General features: G+C 45.5%; 1 protein-coding gene across 6 annotated transcripts in view; it reads left to right on the forward strand.

The window, feature by feature from the left end:
• The window catches only part of LOC110290665 (schwannomin-interacting protein 1), a 731603-nt gene extending 714330 nt beyond the window's left edge, over window positions 1-17273 (forward strand). For all 6 annotated transcript variants that reach the window (XM_029475030.1, XM_021157271.2, XM_021157273.2 and 3 more), the window contains 5 exons: window positions 7168-7285; window positions 8340-8537; window positions 9325-9448; window positions 11743-11836; window positions 16611-17273. In XM_029475030.1, the coding sequence (XP_029330890.1) occupies window positions 7168-7285; window positions 8340-8537; window positions 9325-9448; window positions 11743-11836; window positions 16611-16662 (586 nt within the window). In that variant the 3' untranslated portion in view covers window positions 16663-17273. The remainder of the gene's footprint in view (window positions 1-7167; window positions 7286-8339; window positions 8538-9324; window positions 9449-11742; window positions 11837-16610) is intronic.
• The last annotated feature ends 990 nt before the right edge of the window (window positions 17274-18263 follow it).

Raw genomic sequence — 18263 nt, forward strand, 5'->3', positions numbered from 1 at the left:
GAGAGGCCCATTGGACTTGCCAACTTTATATGCCCCAGTACAGGGGAATGCCAGGGCCAAGGGGTGGGGGTGGGAGGGTGGGGGACTGGGGGGGGAAGTGTATTGGGGACTTTTTGGATAGCATTGGAAATGTAATTGAGGAAAATACCTAAAAAAAAAGAGGGAGAGAGACTGTATCAGGCCATTTCAGCCATTTTCTCAACTATTCCACTATTCCAATGTGTGTGTGTGTGTGTGTGTGTGTGTGTGTGTGCACATACCTGTGCATTTGCTAGCTGAGTAACTCATCATATTTCATCTTTTATTCTTAAGCATTTTAGTTTCCAGATTTTTGTTTCGTTTTGGTTTTATTTTGCTTGTGTTTTCATCTTCTCCTTTATTCTCATTTATGAATTCATTTTACCCTTCTGAAAGTGTCCTAGCCCCCCAGGAGGGAAGACACATACCACTGTGACTTTGTGCAGTTGTACCTGTCTGGGACTTTGTTTTTCCTACATAAAGCAAGGTCCCCACTCATAAGTAAGGAGGGCAAAGTGCCTGGCACACAACAGATGCTTGCAGACAGCAACTTTTTATTTCATAAGTAGGTTGCTTGGAAATCGTCAAAACTCAATTAAGATGAAAATAGACCACATTTGACCTCTAGCTATCTTATGCCTGCTATCCTAAAAGGGCTTGTTCTTGCCTTCCATTCATACTGGAGAATATTCCTCTTGAAAATACATTTTGCAGACATTAAAATCCTGTAATTCCAAATTCAATTACAGGGAAGTGGTCATCAGTGAAAGAAATTGGCACTGATGTGGAATGAGAACCAACAGCTGTCTGAGGAATGCAAGTATTTATAGCTCTCTGGAGCCCAGGTTAGGAAACGGGCTGACGCTTCTCCAGAGGAAAGCTCGTGGGTGGCCGACCTATCTACTGGCTGCTTAGCCACAGAGACTCTATGGCCATGAGGTCTTGGAAGCCTGTCAGCTGAGCTTTGAACACATACAGAAAGAAGAATTGAGAACTAGCCTTAGAGGTGGGAGCAGAAATGGAGACTGTGTTATAGAGAAGAAAATGGAGGCACAGCAGTTCACAGGCCCACTGCCTGTAGTGCTATTTCCTCTTCTCTTAAGATGCCAGGTCAGAAATGTATAAATAAATAAATAATGAAGAAAGAATGCCAGGGCAGGACAAGACACAAAGTGACATGTTGCCCCATCCAACTACTCACTTTTTGGCACGTAGTTAGAAATACCAGTTAGCTTTTCTGGCTACATGACTTCCGAAGGAGGATGGACCTCTGGGCTCTCTTCTGGATTCACCCATCTGCCCACCCCACTTCCTTTCATCTGAAGCTCTCTGCTTTAACATTTCTGGTTGGCACCTTACTTTAGTAATGTCCAGGTAGCAAAGGTGTTTGATAGAATAGGGAGCGTCCACCAAGTGTTTTTGAGCTCCCTTCCAATGTGTGTAATTGCACACAGTGTCTGATGACTCAGAACTTGTGACCTGCCGGAAGACCTCAGTTTTATTCCTCAATCAACTGCTGTGCCTCCACTAACAACGGTCAAGCTCCATAAAATGCCTGCATGGTCCAACAAAGAACTGCAATGAGTGAACGCATCCAAATAAAAACCAGTAGACCGTAGTCAGACTGTAGCAAATTAGAAAGTGTGTTGCCTGCTCCAGGAAGGAAGGAAGGAAGGAAGGAAGGAAGGAAGGAATCAAGCAATTCTTATTTTGCATACATACTTAGGAAAATCCTTTATGGTGCTTTTGTGTGATGAAGCCATGTGTTGAACCAGCAACATTTGCAGCTGGTGCGTAGACAGGATGATTTTTTTTTAAGTCTAATAGAGTGATTTCCTGTTTCTTTTTTTTTTAATTAATTTATTTATTTATTATATGTGTGTACACTGTAGCTGTCTTCAGACACTCCAGAAGAGGGCATCAGATTTTTGTAACGGATGGTTGTGAGCCACCATGTGGTTGGTGGGATTTGAACTCAGGACCTTTGGAAGAGCAGTCGGTGCTCTTAACCACTGAGCCATCTCACCAGCCTGATTTCCTGTTCTTAACTAGACCTCGAAGCAAGAGGAAGGTTACACGCTCTTGTGAGAATAAAAGAAGCTGTAGCATTGTGTTTCCATCCATAACCAATGTGGAGAAGTAGAAACCATGTTCCTCTCTCATTTTTTAAAAGAGCAGTAGGCATTTGTGTAGTTCTTGAGGTAAATGATCTTCAAGGCATAGTAAATGGGGAAGAGAAAGAGGCAGAGTTTGTGGGCTGCAGGAGTATTTTATAATTCTCTACAAAGCAATAGTAACCTACCACCATCCCACATGATGTGTAGCTCAAGCTCACCCAATTTCAGTTGTCCTCACAGCCATCACGACATAGTCCCAGAAAAATGAAGAGCACTTATCCATACCCTTGGGTCGTTATAATCCATAGTTGATGCTCTATCCCCTTTGAAATCAATATGAAACAGAAAAAATGGCATGAAAAATATGAGTGATTATTCATTATGTATAAAGCCTTTGAATAATGCATCAAAGATCCATTCAGATAAATGGAAATAATGTATTCTAACAGCTTGGCCACAAACTGTTGGGGATGTTGAGTTATGAATGGCACTGCGGGACTGTGGCACACCAGCCACAATGGCTGTAGACAGTTAATGAGCAATATAAGCTGGAAACCCATAGGCATCCGGAAGGTCCCTCTTGCTCTGTTTCCTGGCCCTACAGTTGCCTTGAAATTATGAACAATGATAGGAGGCATGAGCCCTGTAAAATTATGCTGCCAAACACAGGTAGGATCTGGTAAATTAAAACAGAGCTCTCATGTGTTCCTGGGCTTTGGTTCTGAGCTCTGAGATGAACTGACATGGAGAGCCATCAGAGAGTGATGGCAGAGTCAAGGCTCGAAAGATTGTGGAATCTTAAAAGAATCTTAGAAATGGGTCAGAGAGATAGGTCAGTGAGTTAGGATGCTTGCTGTGCAAGCGTGAGAACCCGAGTCGAGTTCAAGTCCCTAGGCTCCACACAAAAGTTGGGCATGTCAACAATGTCTCTAACCTCAGGATTGGAGGCATGAAGACAGGTAGATCCTGAAGTTCACTGGTCAGACAGCCTAGCCAAAACTTCAGGTTCAGTGAAAGACCCTGTCTTGAAAGAATAAAATGGATAGAGATAAGGAAAAATCTCCTCTGACCTACAAGTGTAGACTCATATAGTATGTGCGCGCGCGCACACACACACGTTAAATATTCATACATTGCCTAAGCCACATTCTCATTTCTAGAACTAGAAAACAAGAAGGAACTTTCAGAGCTGCCCTCAGACCAGATTTTAATCAGCCCAACCTAAGACCAAGGACACAAGCCTGATTTTTTTTTTTAAGATTCATTTATTTATTATATGTAAGTACACTGTAGCTGTCTTAAGACTCTCCAGAAGAGGGCATCAGATCTCATTACAGATGGTTGTGAGCCACCATGTGGTTGCTGGGGTTTGAACTCAGGACCTTCAGAAGTGCAGTCAGTGCTCTTAACCGCTGAGCCATCTCTCCAGGCCCCACAAGCCTGACATGATCTTTTCCACCTTCCTGGAAGTTACCAGCAAACTTGAAACCATGACGTTGCTTATGTCTGGCGAACACAAGTCTTGTCTCTACATTTTTTAAAAGAAATTGACTTTTTACCCCTTCAGCACTAGCAGTCAGATCCAGGACCTTGCTTGTCATAGGCCAGTGTTCTACCCCTGAGCTCTATGCCAATTCTTCAGCCTTTAGAGACAACAACTCCTTATGCAGCCCAGGATGGCCTCAACTCTCAACCTTCCTGCCTCTGTTTCCTGTGTGTGGGATTACGGGTGTCATTGCCTGAAGAAGAGCTATTTTGGGGTTTTGGTTTTGTTGGCTTACTGAGTTGTATACCATTGGCTATGCTTTGAGATCTCCTTTGGCAGCAATGAACATCCTGTGTCTGCCATCCTCCAAGCCCAACTAGAGACGATGCTCTTCTCACTCACTGTAAAACACACCTCTTGAATCTCCCCATTCATACCCTACCACTTAAGCAATCCACACCATCCCACAGGAGCCACTTCTGCTCATGCTGAAATGCTGAAAACTTATGTCTTCAACAAGTTCTGAGCCTCCTTCAGCAACCACCCTCTATCCAGACCCAGAGGGGATGCTTCTGTGTAGCTCTGCTGTGTGACATCTGTGTGGTCCATAAAAAAGAGATTCCAGGGCTAATCACCACCTAGACCTTCCAGAAGTCAAATCAACCAGCAAGACAGACTACCCGTGCCATTTTATTTTAATGCAAAGTTCTGCTAAATACTTAGAGAGATGTCTCAGACCAGAGTTCACACTCCAGCGCCTGATTCCAGTAGCCACTGGAATTCATTATCTCCAAAGGGGTCTGACACCCTCTTCTGGCTTCCACAAGCACTCATACTTGTGTGTGTGTGTGTGTGTGTGTGTGTGTGTGTGTCTGTATGTCTGTGTGTGTACACTCACATAGTCACAAACACACATAAACAAAATAAATTTCTTTTAAACCATCAAATGACCCCGAATGAGATGCTTTGAAATGATAGCTTCCATAAGCAAAATCTTTTATTTCACCTGGTGTTGGGCTCAAGAGACCAAGGAAGACTGAACTAAGCAGGATTTAAGTGAGGTAGCAAAAGGTCAGAGACCCAGGGAAGTGCACTTTTCAGAAATAAACTGTGCAGACAGCTGTGAATCTCACTGCCAGGCAGGAAGGCGAGCGTGGGATTATCTGTTCTTTGACTCCATGGCACAGAGGCCTTCAGAAGACCTGGTGGCCCCATCACCCTTCAGCCAGGCCTCTGCTTGGGGAAAGTGGTTGAGTTTCACCCAGAGCTGTCTTCCTCCTAAAATGTGATTAAAGGCTAAAGGCAAAGAAATCCCTCTCGAAATGGGAGCCCATTGAAGGTGTCTTTACTAAAACCCTTTCTTAATCAGCTATGATGTCCCATTGTCCCTATGAGCAGCTTTCTTACTGCTGTAAAGGAATTACAAGCCCTCCCCCCACCCCACCCACCCAAGCTTCATTCAGTTTCCCACCGGGCTACTATGCTACTAAGGTGGGGTGGGGGCTCTGAATCTGTACTGGAAGCATTCTTGAAGTCCCCCAGCTGTTAGAAGTTCCTTGTGGGTGGTTGGCCAGTTGGGGGCAGAGCTGTAGAATTTATAATCATTTTTTGCTCAGAATGATGATATTTGTCCGTGGGCATCTTTAACTCGAGTTTGGGATATTCTTCCTTGCTGGTTGTTTATGTTTTTATCTCCAGCAGCCAGATACTTCTTTGTGAGACTTTATTCATATCTAGGAAATGCTATATAATCCTCGACTCGAGTGAGATTCAAATGTGTCCCCAGACTGTCCTTGCTATCACCTTCCGAACCATAGATCTTGATTTTATTGTTAAAATTGCTTGATTCTACTTTTTAGACGAACTGCAGATATCAAAAATCTGCTAAACTCGACGTGTCTAGATCAAAGGGAAATCTGAACATACTAGATACCACAAGATACGTGAAGAAAATTTAAGGGAGGCAGGTCCCGGCACAACTGTAGGGCCAGCTGCTTACTAGTTACAGATGGCGTGAGTGAGTTGTCCTTCAGACAGCAGACTATCATGGGGTGGCTTTCAGTGTGGGAGCAGTGTTAGGGTATGGTCCCTTTAGAAAGTCACATCAGCTCTAGGAGTCTCTGTGTCTTTGCCCAGCTTCCAAAAAGTGCAGAAAGGAAGGTAGGTCACATGTACAGAGCACCCACCCCCATGCCAAGCTCCAAACAAACTCAGGGTTTGGAACCCGCTGTAAACCAGTCATCTCGGAACCTGTGGCCTGCTTCCTTGCAGCTCTGGGCCTGGCCTGTGTAGGGAAGGCTGGATAGACTTACTTCCTTTTTTTTTAAGGGAAAACTAAGCCGGAGCTTGTACAATTATAAAGTCTAGCAATAGGTGGCAGTACAAACCCATCTTAATCGCAGTGCTGAGGCTAAATGGGGTTAGCGGGAGCAAGTGTATCAGTCATGAGCAAGGCATGCAAAGCTTCTCCATCGTTAGGATAAAGACAACCAAACAATGTCAAGTATTAGATTAGATCCTTGCAGCAGGAATAACCTCAGAGCAAATTCGGTGTCCTTTGCTCCAAAGCGGGCTTAGAAATGCTCCCTATGGTCCCTTCTGGCACCCCACCCCCATACATACCTATACACACACAAGACTTACTTTCCCACAGAACTGGGATACTGGAGACACTGAGAATGACCAAATAGTACTGAGAAGATATGGTTCACCTTTAAAAGCTAGTTAAGACCAAGAGTGGAGCCCACCGTCTGGCCACGGTCATCGCCAGTGCTTGTCCTGTCTGACCCCAGAGCATCCTTTCTGTGGAGCTTCAGACTCCTGAATCCTGAGCTCCTGAGAGGAGTCTGTTCTCATGGTGCTGGGTGTGGGGGTCAGTCTGCAGAAGCGCATGCGTGCTGCGACTTCCAACACCCTGGGATTCCTTCTGCCTCTTGGGGTAAACAGACCTGTGGTGTCTTTGAGTGACAGAAGTTGCGCTTCCTCCGTTGGCTTTTGGCAACCGCTTTAAATAGAGGTTCCCTTTGAGTGTCCCTGTCTTCCTGGAGGGGAAGGAGACTTTCTTCATGGAGCCATAGTCTTGCGACACTGGTTCTTGTGAATTTGTTTGGGTTGTCCTTCTAAAGCAGAATTCGAAATAGCATCCCACCACGTTATTGGCTAAAGTCTGTTCATCTTGAGTGGCAGGACTGCAAACACAAAGCATCGTTCTGTATGGGCTAGCTCTGTGTTTGTTATCCACCGGGTGCTATAACATAGAATGTTAAGCAACAAACTGATGTGGGAAAAAGACCGGAATTCTGGGAGGCCCTCTGATAAACTTTTTAATTGCAGGAAAGAATTGGCTGAGGCAGAAGGATTGCCATCCCAGGCTACGTAGCAAAATCCTGTCCCAACAACAACAGAAGGAAATGTAGAATGATTTGGGTCACTAAGTTCTCCACATGAAGAGCACATAGAACTGTTTCATTAGTAACTCCGTTTAATCAGCTACAGTCAGGTAACAAATAGCTAAGTAGAATGACTGTCGCGCTTGTTTCCACCCAGACTACAGAGCGGGATGAACCTCCAGATATGCTTTGTCAATGACAGCGGCAGTGACAAGGACAGCGATGCAGATGACAGTAAGACCGAAACCAGCTTGGATACGCCCTTGTCCCCCATGGTAAGTCCACGTGGCCACCAGCTGAACCGTTCATTGCCTTGTCTTCTTTCCTGGCTGTTCAGTGTTTATTCTGTTGTGAATCTGCGGCAGCCGTTCTGGGAGGGGCTGGGGTTATGTGCTTCAGGAATTTGACAGTGGAGCTGCAGAGATGGCTCGGTGGTCAAGAGCACTGACTGCTCTTCTAGAGGTCCTGAGTTCAATTCCCAGCAACCACATGGTAGCTCACAACCATCTGTAATGGGATTGATGCTTTCTTCTGGTATGTCTGAAGAGAGCGACAGTGTACTCATGTACATAAAATAAATAAATCTTTAAAAAAAGAAAAAAGAATTTGACAATGACCACAAAATCAAAATCAGGATACAGTAAATACGGCTTATTAAAGTTGTTGACTATGAGAGAAATCACTTACTATTCTAGAGATTATAAAATGTAGCTGGGCATGGTGGTGTGTGCTTATAATCCCAGCACTTGGGGGTCGGTGGCAGGAGGATCACAAGTTTGAGGTCAGCCTAGGATACGTAGTGAGTTCAAAGCTGACTAGAGATAGATAAGGAATAGCTACCTTATCTATTCCTTACATAGAATGGAGCTATGTGTGGAAGAAGGAATCCTTTCTCATTGGGCTTCGAACTACAGGCTCAGCCTGTTCTCACATGTTCCAGAAGTCAAAAATAATCATGACTGCTGGCTATTGGGATGTTTTTCCCTCTGTGGTGTCTTTTCACCTTTGTTCTAATGACCAAGAGGTGTGTGTTGATCGGGCAAATGTTATTTGATGCCTGACCTCAGAGGACTATCTCAGACCGTGGCTCTGGGTTCCATAATTAAACATGGTCCTGTTATGCCTTTTACCGCTCTTCTATCCATGCTCAGAACAGAGTCGTTCTAAGTAGGCTCTTTTTGAGGTTTCTTGTGACCGATGGGCTCATTGAGATCAAGGTATTGCCACCAGGCCCCCACCTATGCGGAGAGAGGACTCTGTTGCTAGTGCCCCTCCCCAGTTGCATGGCAACTAGAGTGAAGCTTGAAGCTGCTCTTCCTTCCTTCACAGAGCAAGCAGAGTTCTTCCTATTCGGATAGAGACACTACTGAGGAGGAGTCTGAATCCCTGGATGACATGGACTTCCTCACAAGGCAAAAGAAGCTACAAGCTGAAGCCAAAATGGCCCTGGCCATGGCCAAACCAATGGCCAAAATGCAAGTAGAAGTGGAAAAACAGAACAGGAAAAAGTCTCCCGTCGCTGATCTTGTAAGCAGCAGAGGCTGGCATGCAAGCGGGCGTTTGGGGCTGAAGATGGGTTCTTTCCCAGAGTTATGCAAACTTGGGTTTCTCTGAGGCAGTTTGTCAGAAGCACCGGCAATTGAGAAAGAACAAAGTCCGTTTCCGTCTCCCTGTTACACTGAGAAACACAGGGGCAGCATTTCATAGAATTAAATGCTCGAGGGCCAGTGATTCAGATCTGTGTTCCTGCTCTAGCACAAGTAAAGGTTGCTATAGTTCTCTCCCACCTCTTTAAGGAGATGGTGGAATGTAATGAATTAGTGCCCTGGACTTAGCAGTCACGGTTAGCTCTGCCACTGGCCTGCTGCAGGGATCCGACAAGAGGTTCGCATGCCAGTTTTCACGTGTGCGCTGTGGATAACAGCACCTGGGTGGGAGTATGATTGTCGAAGACACAGTGAGGAAGGCATCCAGGGCACCTTACCTGGCACTGGTGTCATGGTATAGAGTAGTAAGCAGTAGCTGATACTGTTAATTTTTTCCCTGTTATTCCTATTACGTTTCCCACAACTAGTGTCAGAGACCAACCGAAAGCCTGGCACTCGGACAGCATATCATCTGGTATATGGAGGGCATCGTAGGAAATGGGTGTTAGATATGAGGCCACCCTTGGGACACTCGGGGGGCTGGGAAAGCTTTTAGGCTCAAACCTGGGTGGAAGTGGGTGGGTGAGACAGGGTCTGTAAGAGCAGACTGGCTCTTCCCTGGGTCTTTGACACTCGGCTCACCCCTCCGCTGCCCCTTGTGTCTCCAGCTCCCACACATGCCTCACATAAGCGAATGTTTGATGAAAAGAAGCTTAAAGCCCACCGACCTGAGAGACATGACTATCGGGCAGCTACAAGTGATCGTCAATGACCTCCACTCCCAGATTGAAAGTAAGTGGGGGATCTGCTTGGAAGTAGGCGCGAGGTGGACAGTGGTGAGCGGCGAGGCTGCCTGGGTGTTCATTGCTTCTGTTCTGTGTTTTCACTGGACTGTCTGTGTGTTTTCAAGATCAAGACAATCACAGAACCCTTTTATTGGTTTTTTTTTCTTTCTTTTTTCTTTTTCTTTTCTTCTTTAAACTATAAAATGTCAGAAGCTTTCAGGACTGTTCAAGGTTCACCATGGTTACCAGTCCTTTTAAATTTGCTGGCTCCTAGCACAGGCCATGTATTTAACTTGCATCTGTTTCTAGAACAAACTTCCATAGCTGCAAGCTTTGCCCAACCATCCTTCCCACCTCACGTAGGTACACATTTGTTTTAGCTGCCGTCATCATCATACATCAAATGAGACTTTTTTTTTTAAGCTGATAAATGTCTGTTTACAAATATGGAAAAATTACAAAGCTCTCCTCTCTCGGTATAAAGGGATTCAACAGATGCATCCAGAGAGGGTAGGGAGCTGGTGGGGATGGTGCTCACTGGAAGTCATTTGTCACAAAGAGAGCAGGCAGTGATTGGCCCAGTGAAAGATGGTGTCCCTGTGGGGCATCGTGGTCAGCCAGGTGATGTCATCAGCCCCCAGATGAGATGGTGTGTGGGTGTGTGTGATGCCTGTAAAATGGTCCTGTAGACTCGAAGAAGATGATTCCAGCTGGTCATTGTTGAGGCCAAGAGGGTCTGTGAGGAGTCACTAAGATGTCGCTGTTGTTATGTGAGTTCCACGTTTTCCTTCATAGAAAGTTTAAAGCTTACTCTGGATCTGGGGAAGACACAAATACAAACCTCCTGAGCACTGAGAGTAATGCGCGGGCAGACACTGTTGAGCAGCGTGGAGAAGGCCACCCAGGAGCGAGGGAAAAAGATCATTTTTTCCCCACTAGATCTAAATAAAAACTGGGCTGCTTAGGTATCAATGCTTTACAATCAAGCATTTTGGAATTTTAAATTTTGTTTTATTTGTTTTGTTTTTCGAAACATGCTTTCTCTGTGTAGCCCTGGCTGTCTTGGAACTCACTCTGTAAACAAGGCGGAGAACTCAGAGATCTGCTCGCCCCTCCCCCCCCCCCCCCCCCCCCCCCCCCCCCCCCCCTCCTCCCCCCTCCCCCCTCGCCCCTGCCCTCCCAAGTCCTGGGATGAAAGGTGCATTGCACCCCCGCCTGGCTTGAGGGTTTTGTTTTTAAACCTTAGACTCACGGGACATAAAATGACTTGAATTCTGTTTTAATCACTAGGCTTGATAGTCATGCAAGGGCTGAGAAGCATGACGTATCTTACCTCCGCGACAGCTTCTCCTAGACTGTTAAGGAATACCATTACTTTCTCGTGCTTTTTAGGGGCATGTAGAGTTTTAGAGCTCTGTGTGTGATTTTTGTCCCCATTTGAGTTGCAAACTCTTCTGAACTGAAGGCATGGAGGTCTCGTTTGAAGTCAGAATCTCTGAATACATGTCCAAGGGGCCCACTTCTGTCTCTTGTCTTTTAGCTCTTTTCAGATCTTTTCAGCTGTTCGCCCCCTGTGTGTGCACATATAACTGCGATAGCTCTTAGCTTCTCGGAAGGGAAACCTAAGAGCCGGCTCCTTGCCTGTGCCTGAGCCACGCTGACCCAGCCCACTAGTATCAGGAGAGCTAGAAAGACTTCTGTCTTCATTCGCATAGTTTTCGGCTGTAAGGGCAAGGGGGAGTATTCTCCTTGCACCGCTTTCCAGCTGTCTTTCTTCATCTTACACATCTTCCCACACGACAAAGCTAAATATTTCTTTTTGTCAGAATCTTCTTAATTTAACAAACAGGCTATGTTGCTCCAATGGGTGTTTCACCTGCACATATAAGAAGCTGATATAAGAGTCCGATAGAATTAGGATCCCCAGAAACCCATGTAAATTCTGGGTGGGTGTGGTGGCTCACCTGTAATCCTCCCTCCGAAGGTCCAAACAGCAGGTCCCTAGAGTGAAGTGAGGTGAGCGGGTTTGATTACAAGGTGGGTTTAATTTCAGTGTGGAAGAGCAATTGAAGATTATTCCCAACAAGGGCATCTGCGTGTATAATTGCCCACCCATACATATAAAAATCATACATATTCATGCATGTAAATCACACGCATGTGCGAAACATTGAGAAAGAAAAGATTCTTTCCTATGATCTTTAACTGCTTATATGTATACTTTAGTGTCTGTGAACATGCATTATGTTCTGATTTGAGTGTGGCATGATCGGATTTTTAACCTTCCCTTTTTCGCCCCAGGTTTGAATGAAGAGTTGGTCCAGCTGCTCCTCATTCGAGATGAGCTGCACACAGAACAAGATGCCATGCTGGTGGACATTGAAGACTTGACTAGGTCAGTCTGCCTTCCCTTTTCCAAAGGAGAAAAGAAGCCTTGGGTAGTCTGAACTTGGGAGACAAGGGCAAGAATGAGCTCTTGAGACTCCATCCTTTACGTTTGTACCTAACTCACCAAACAGCTATTGATATTTGCTATTTAGAAGAGAGGAAAAAGGCCCAAAATCCTCTCTAGAAAATGCATTATTTTTAGTCTGGGGGGGGCAAGGGGGAGGGTATGCTTGTGCTCTGGCATGCACGCGGAGGTCAGAGGACAACCTTGAGTGTCTGCCCGGTCTTCCTCTTTGTTTGAGATAGGATCGCTTGTTTTCTATCAGGCTTCCAGGGAGTCTCCTATCTCCAGCTCCACCACACAGTAGCTGTACACAGTACAGTCCTGGGGCTGTAGAGCATGCCACAGTATTCAGCTTTCTGTGATGTTCTCGTTGCATTTCTGTTGCTGCAATAATTAGTATGATGGAAGAAGTAACTTAGGGGAAGAAAGGGTTTATTTCATCCTACAGGTTATACTGCATCATTGAAGGAAGTCAGGGTAGGAACTCTAAGGAAGAAATCATGGAGGAGTGCTGTTTGCTGCCTCATTCACTGTCCAGTTCACTAAAGATCATGCTCAGCTAGCTTCTCCTTACAATGCAGGACCACTTGCCCAGGGAATGGTATCGCCCATGGTGAGCCGGGCCCTCCTGAATCGATTAAAATGAAGACAATCTCCCAACTGACAGGTTCCTTGACAGTCTGATCATGGCAATTTCTCTTTCAAAGCTTTCTTCTCTGTTAACTCCAATATGTATTATGTTGACAATTAAAAGTAGCAAGGAAGACTCTCGTATTCCCACTTTCAAAACAAGCTCTTTCCTCACTAAGCTATCTTCCAGCCCAGAAAGGGTGATAACTGTCAGTCTATGAGGACTTCTTACGCTTTCCTCTAAATCAGGGCAACATTTCCAGCCCAGAAGGACTTCATCCAGCAAAACTGTTACCCCCAAAATGGCTGGCCCTCATTCATTCCATTCTGTTGTCTCCAGTGCAGGAATAGCCATGTGGTTGGTACCACAAAGAGACACCAGCTGTTAAGTGGGCCATCTCTTGATCATTACTGCCATGCTTGGAAGGGAGGGATGCTGGCATCTTTCCACAGCCCCAGTGGCACCCAATTGTTCTTATCATCTCCCACACTGAGATCTTAGTGTCAAGCTGGATGTGGATCCAGATGCCTTGCAGGCTAGAGTAATGAATCAGGCTCGTGCTGGTCAGGGTATCCCACTTCTTAGTAGCTTCTATCATAGTAAAGCCCATCGTATGTATGTATGTATAGAGGATATATATATGAATAGATAGATAGATAGATAGATAGATAGATAGATAGATAGATAGATAGATATGGGGTATGTATGGGTAGGGTGTGTGTGTGTGTGTGTGTGTCAGCACTTGCATGTGAAAGTCCCAAATTGATGATAAGTGTCATGCTTGTTCTCTGTCCTACCTCTATGGCTCATCTAGCTAACCAGTTTGCTCTGAGGACCCTCTTCTCTTGCCTTCTGAGGCTGTAACTATAGGCAGGTCTCCGTACCTACTTGTCATACACATGGATTCTGGGATCCACACTCCAGTCCTCACACTTGTATGGCAAGTGCTTTAACCACTGAGCTTTCTCCCTGGGTCCTTGTTTTGTATGCATTGAATTATCTTATCTTATCCCTCATCTGAGAAAGGAGAGAAGGATGCCCCATAAGCTGAGGATATTTGCCAGCAGCAGAATTATTACAGTAACACTCAAATAATACCATTGTCACCTGGAGACAAGTTGGGGCATTGCCCCATCAGCAGCTGTAAAGCACCCCATTTTGTTACCCCAGAATCCAAGAGTCTCCAAATCAAAAGGATAAAATCAGCAGGGAAGCAGACAGCCAGGCCCCATAGTTCACAGAAGAAGTCTGCAGTCTTCCATGGCTCCCGTCTGCCTATGGTAGCAGAAACCTTCCCCCACCCCTGGCTGGTGCTGGCATTCCTTGCTGAGAGGGACACTGAGGGACTCCTACCCATGTCTCAAGGTGATAGGCTGCATATTAGTTTCTCTGTGGGCCTGCTGATATAGAGGGGTGGTTTGGGAGACAGGGCAAGCAGGACCATAAGGTCAGAAGCTTGGAGACAGTAGAGGAAGCTTTTCAATTGGAGCAGTCCTAGAATAGGCAGAGGCATGGTGCTCCCTTGAAACCCTTTTTCAGATGGAGGGAGCGACCCATCCTTCTGTTCATGCTGGGGGTGGGGGACTGTGCATGGGGACAGAGGAGAGCCAGAAGGTGCCCAGCCATTCCCAGTGGTGTCACCACAGAGACTCCTGGGAAGTTTGGGTCTACAGTTTCCTCTACCTGTTCTACCCTCACCGTTATAGATGTCAGTTTACAATCCACTCAGTTCGAGTTTGACTCCTCACTGAAAGTACCTACGGATGTTTATAAACCACAGATGCCTGGGTCCCACCTGGAGAGATTCTGATTTAATTGTTCTTGGACTAGACTAGGAATCAGGCTTTTTTAAAGTTTCCAGGTGATTTGAAAATCACTTGTACGTCTCTTAAGAGACATTCTCTCTGCCCGTCCCCTGGAGCTTACTTTTTGGTCATTATTCTCCCCTTTTGTGTGGGATTGCCAGAACGGACCAACTACTAGCTAACTCTGATCAACAGTTATGACTTTGGAAGGCTTTATTCTAAAAGACCATCCCTGGGGAGTTGCCCCAACACATTCCATGCTACTGTTTCCCACCCATGGCCAGCCACGTGCTGGGTGCCAGGGTGCTACCAGCTGTGAAGGTGACAATTCCAGCTTATCTCCCTCCTCTGAGTCCTGGCCACAGCCTGGCCTCTGAAGAGCTTTATCACAGTCGTATAGGTCTGCTGTTTCTCCCCGGTGGTGATGGACCCCCTATCCTGAGAGCAGAGATCACACCACTTGAATCCTCCCTTATGTTTTAGATTCTAGCACTAAGCCTTCCAGGTACACAATAGGTCGTCAGCAATGATTATATATATATATATATATATATATATATATATATATATATAGAGAGAGAGAGAGAGAGAGAGAGAGAGGGTCATTTTGCAGGGCTTGAATGATATACATCTTACATCTTACAAAGGACTTTAATGTAAAGATGATTAATGGGAAGTTTTATGGAAATCCTTTCCCTCTTAAGATTTTAATGAAATCCCTCTTATGTGTGTCTCAAAAGAAAACATTGATTTTAATATTTTCCAAAGCTGTTTATTGCCACTTTTTCTTGCCTTTGCAGGAAGTCTCTTGATGCATGTACTGGTGTGTACAATTGTGTAGAGCTACATTAAAGAAAACACTGTAAGAGCTATAATTCAGTTAGCTACAGTGAACCTCCCATTACAGGGCATCAGAACATTTCTTGAATTGAATTTGCTTGAGATGCTCGCAGATTGCTCTATGAAAATGGTCCATAGCTCTTTAGACCCATCAACGGGGCCATGGTCTGGTGTGTTGGAGGAGGGGCCAATAACAGCATTTCTCTGGGCTCCTTGATTGCCAAATAGACATTGCCATTTGTTCCAGAGTTTCTGCATGTGGCAAGGATGCTGCGGTCACGTGCCCGATTTTTGAAACTGCTCGTGGTTAGTCTTCTCTGCACCATGGCTAGGAGACTTTCTACATGAAACCGGGCCTTAAGCTTGGCGTCACCAGCTCGCTCCCCACATCCAGACAGTACACATCTTGTCCCCAACCCTCGATGACAGCCAGAAACCACAGCCTTAGCCTCTCACAAGATTTGTCATTTCCTAAAATCATCCTTCCAAACCGTTAGCTTTTGCAGCCCACAGATCTTACAGGCTTTTGGGTTGTGTCTGTTTGCAGGGTTGGGAGGAGGGAAGGGAGGGGGTCATGCCAAGAACTTGGCCATTCTCCCCTCCTGTCCCCTCCACCTAGCTTCTGGATTGTCCAAGTTTTGCATCATACCCTGCTTGGCCCTTTCACTGTTGTGTTGACACCTTAGGATTATCTGGGGGTGGGGGACTTATGCTGGACAGGAAAACTTCATGTCCACAGAGAGCTTTGCATCATGTGTTTGACGTAAGCTTTCGTAAGAGCAAATTAGATGGACAGCTGCGGGTTTCCATCAGCCTTAGTTAATGCCCCAATCTACGTGTGTTAAAACAGTCGCTCAGTCCACCCTCAGCCACTCATTCTCGAAACCTGATCTTGACTTGTTTGTTTTACCCCTTTGGTTCCTGCAGAGCTGGGGCATCCTACATGTTGGGCGAGTGCACTACATTGAGCAGCCGCACCTTTAATGTTTGTTTCCCGTCTGTGTCTTCCTCATTTGCCAGTTTGCGCCCTTCCTGGCCACATTCACTGGAATACTCCCTAGAAAGACCCCAGCCTTTTTGAGCCCTGGGTGCCGTGCACAGCATGTAGAAACCACATTTTAACTCTTCACTGATGCAGACATTCCAGCCTCTCACCTCTTAGCACCTTTTAAACACAATACTTTGCTTCTTCACAGTAGTAATATCTGTCAGCCTCAGATTAATCCTGCGATTGACAAAATCAAGGACTCATGATCACCTAAAGCTTGAATAGCGCATTGAGCTTAAAGGAAGCACTCTTCCCCGACTCGCGTATGTCTCATCCCGACTCTTGGTGTGCAGGCTGCTGTAGCTGTCTTTGGTTTGGAGGGTGTTGGTTGGAAGGCAGTCTGGCTGGGTCTTTCTCCTCAGTGCTGAGTGATTTGTATCTTTGATTTTGCAGACACGCTGAGAGTCAGCAGAAGCACATGGCTGAGAAAATGCCGGCGAAGTGAAAGAGAGCCATCCACCAGAGGACAAGCTAGAATTTATTTTGCTTCTGTGGTCGTAAAAATTGCTGTTGCTAAAGGTGGCTCCGAAACAGACATCAGTGTTAGTCATTGGTAACGTCCGAGCTTACTGTCCCGTGACTGGCCTTCGCTTCTTAATTTATTTTAATTTCTTTCTCTCCTTTCTTTTTCTTTTTTTTTTTTAACTCTCGCCACTTACTATCAGGCCTTTTAATAAAATATTGTTACAAGAACTGTACAGTACTTAAACCACCAACAACCGTGGATAAGCAGAGGGTAGTTTTGACTTTGTTTTTGTTTAGAGACTTTAAGTTGGAGCAGTATTTTACCATTGACTGTTTCATTCTTCACTGTAGCTTTGAAGAGGAACTGTAAATGACGGTGCTATACAAGTCAAAATACATGCCTGCCTCGTAGTGAAGTCGTAGCTCTCCATACTACGTATATTTTAATCAGTTTTCAACATTTTGTGAATGTTGACTACCTGAGGTTTATTCTTAGATGTGCTATTAACATTCTGTCGGATCCACATGGTTCCTTGGGAGTTTTATGTATAAATATGTAAAATAAAAATTAAAACTTTGTTTCATATGATACGTCCTTTTGCTCACTAACAAGCACTGGCTGTGTCTCCTTTGCCCTTGTCCCTTGGGGGAATCCCCAGCAGACAGTGAGAACTGCCAGTTGCTCCAAAGAAAGCTCCAAGGTAAGAAAGAATAAGACATCGGTTACATCAGGGCCAGCGTTTCTGGGATGGACTAACGCAACCCATCTGGAGCGGTGCCTCTCTTTAATACCTATTCCTCTTGGTAGGCCCTCAGATGGTGTCAATGTTCCATTTAACAAATTTACTCCATGAACAAATGGTGCTTGCACTTTTCTTGTGGACCCCAGAGCCTGACGTGGCAGAGTAGCTGTGATTTCCTACACGAGACCCTCACATGACTGGGCCCACTGGCATCCTCTCCTCAAAGATGGGAGGGCTCACAGAGCCCACGAGGTTCTCTTCCTGGGATACGTGAACAGTTAACAATGGCTGAGGGTCAGAAGGACTCTCCTTGGGTGTGTAGCATCGGCAAACCACCCATGCTCCTTAGTGTGACTAATTCAGCTCACATCAAGTTAGATGTGTGTGGAATCATTTTGGTTGGTCTGACATTGGTGCCCCATCTGAAGTAGAGTTAGCCATTCATTCAGGCTCCACAGGAAAACTAACACAACATATTTTTACTGTGTTTCTAAAGCTATTTTTTGCCATTTGTAATTTTTGAAGCACTTTTACTGGTATCAAAAATGTACACAGCTCTAAAGAAGATTGTAAACTGTTCTCCAGTAGGTAGAGAGATTCACTCAGCTGGTGTGCAGATGATTAGAGACTCACTCAGTTAGCTGGTGTGCACAGACCAATAGGTAGAGAGACACACTCAGTTAGCTGGTGTGCACAGACAATTAGAAACCCACCAACTATAAGAGATGAGCAGTTCAACAGCCCAGCTCCGCCCCTAGCTCACTTGGCTTCTCTGTGTAGTCCACGGTACAGGCAAGACTTTAGAAACCAGTATCCCATCCCCCTTTCTCAGAAGTAC

This window comes from Mus caroli, chromosome 3 (assembly GCF_900094665.2).
Source record: "Mus caroli chromosome 3, CAROLI_EIJ_v1.1, whole genome shotgun sequence".
Taxonomy (NCBI): domain Eukaryota; kingdom Metazoa; phylum Chordata; class Mammalia; order Rodentia; family Muridae; genus Mus; species Mus caroli.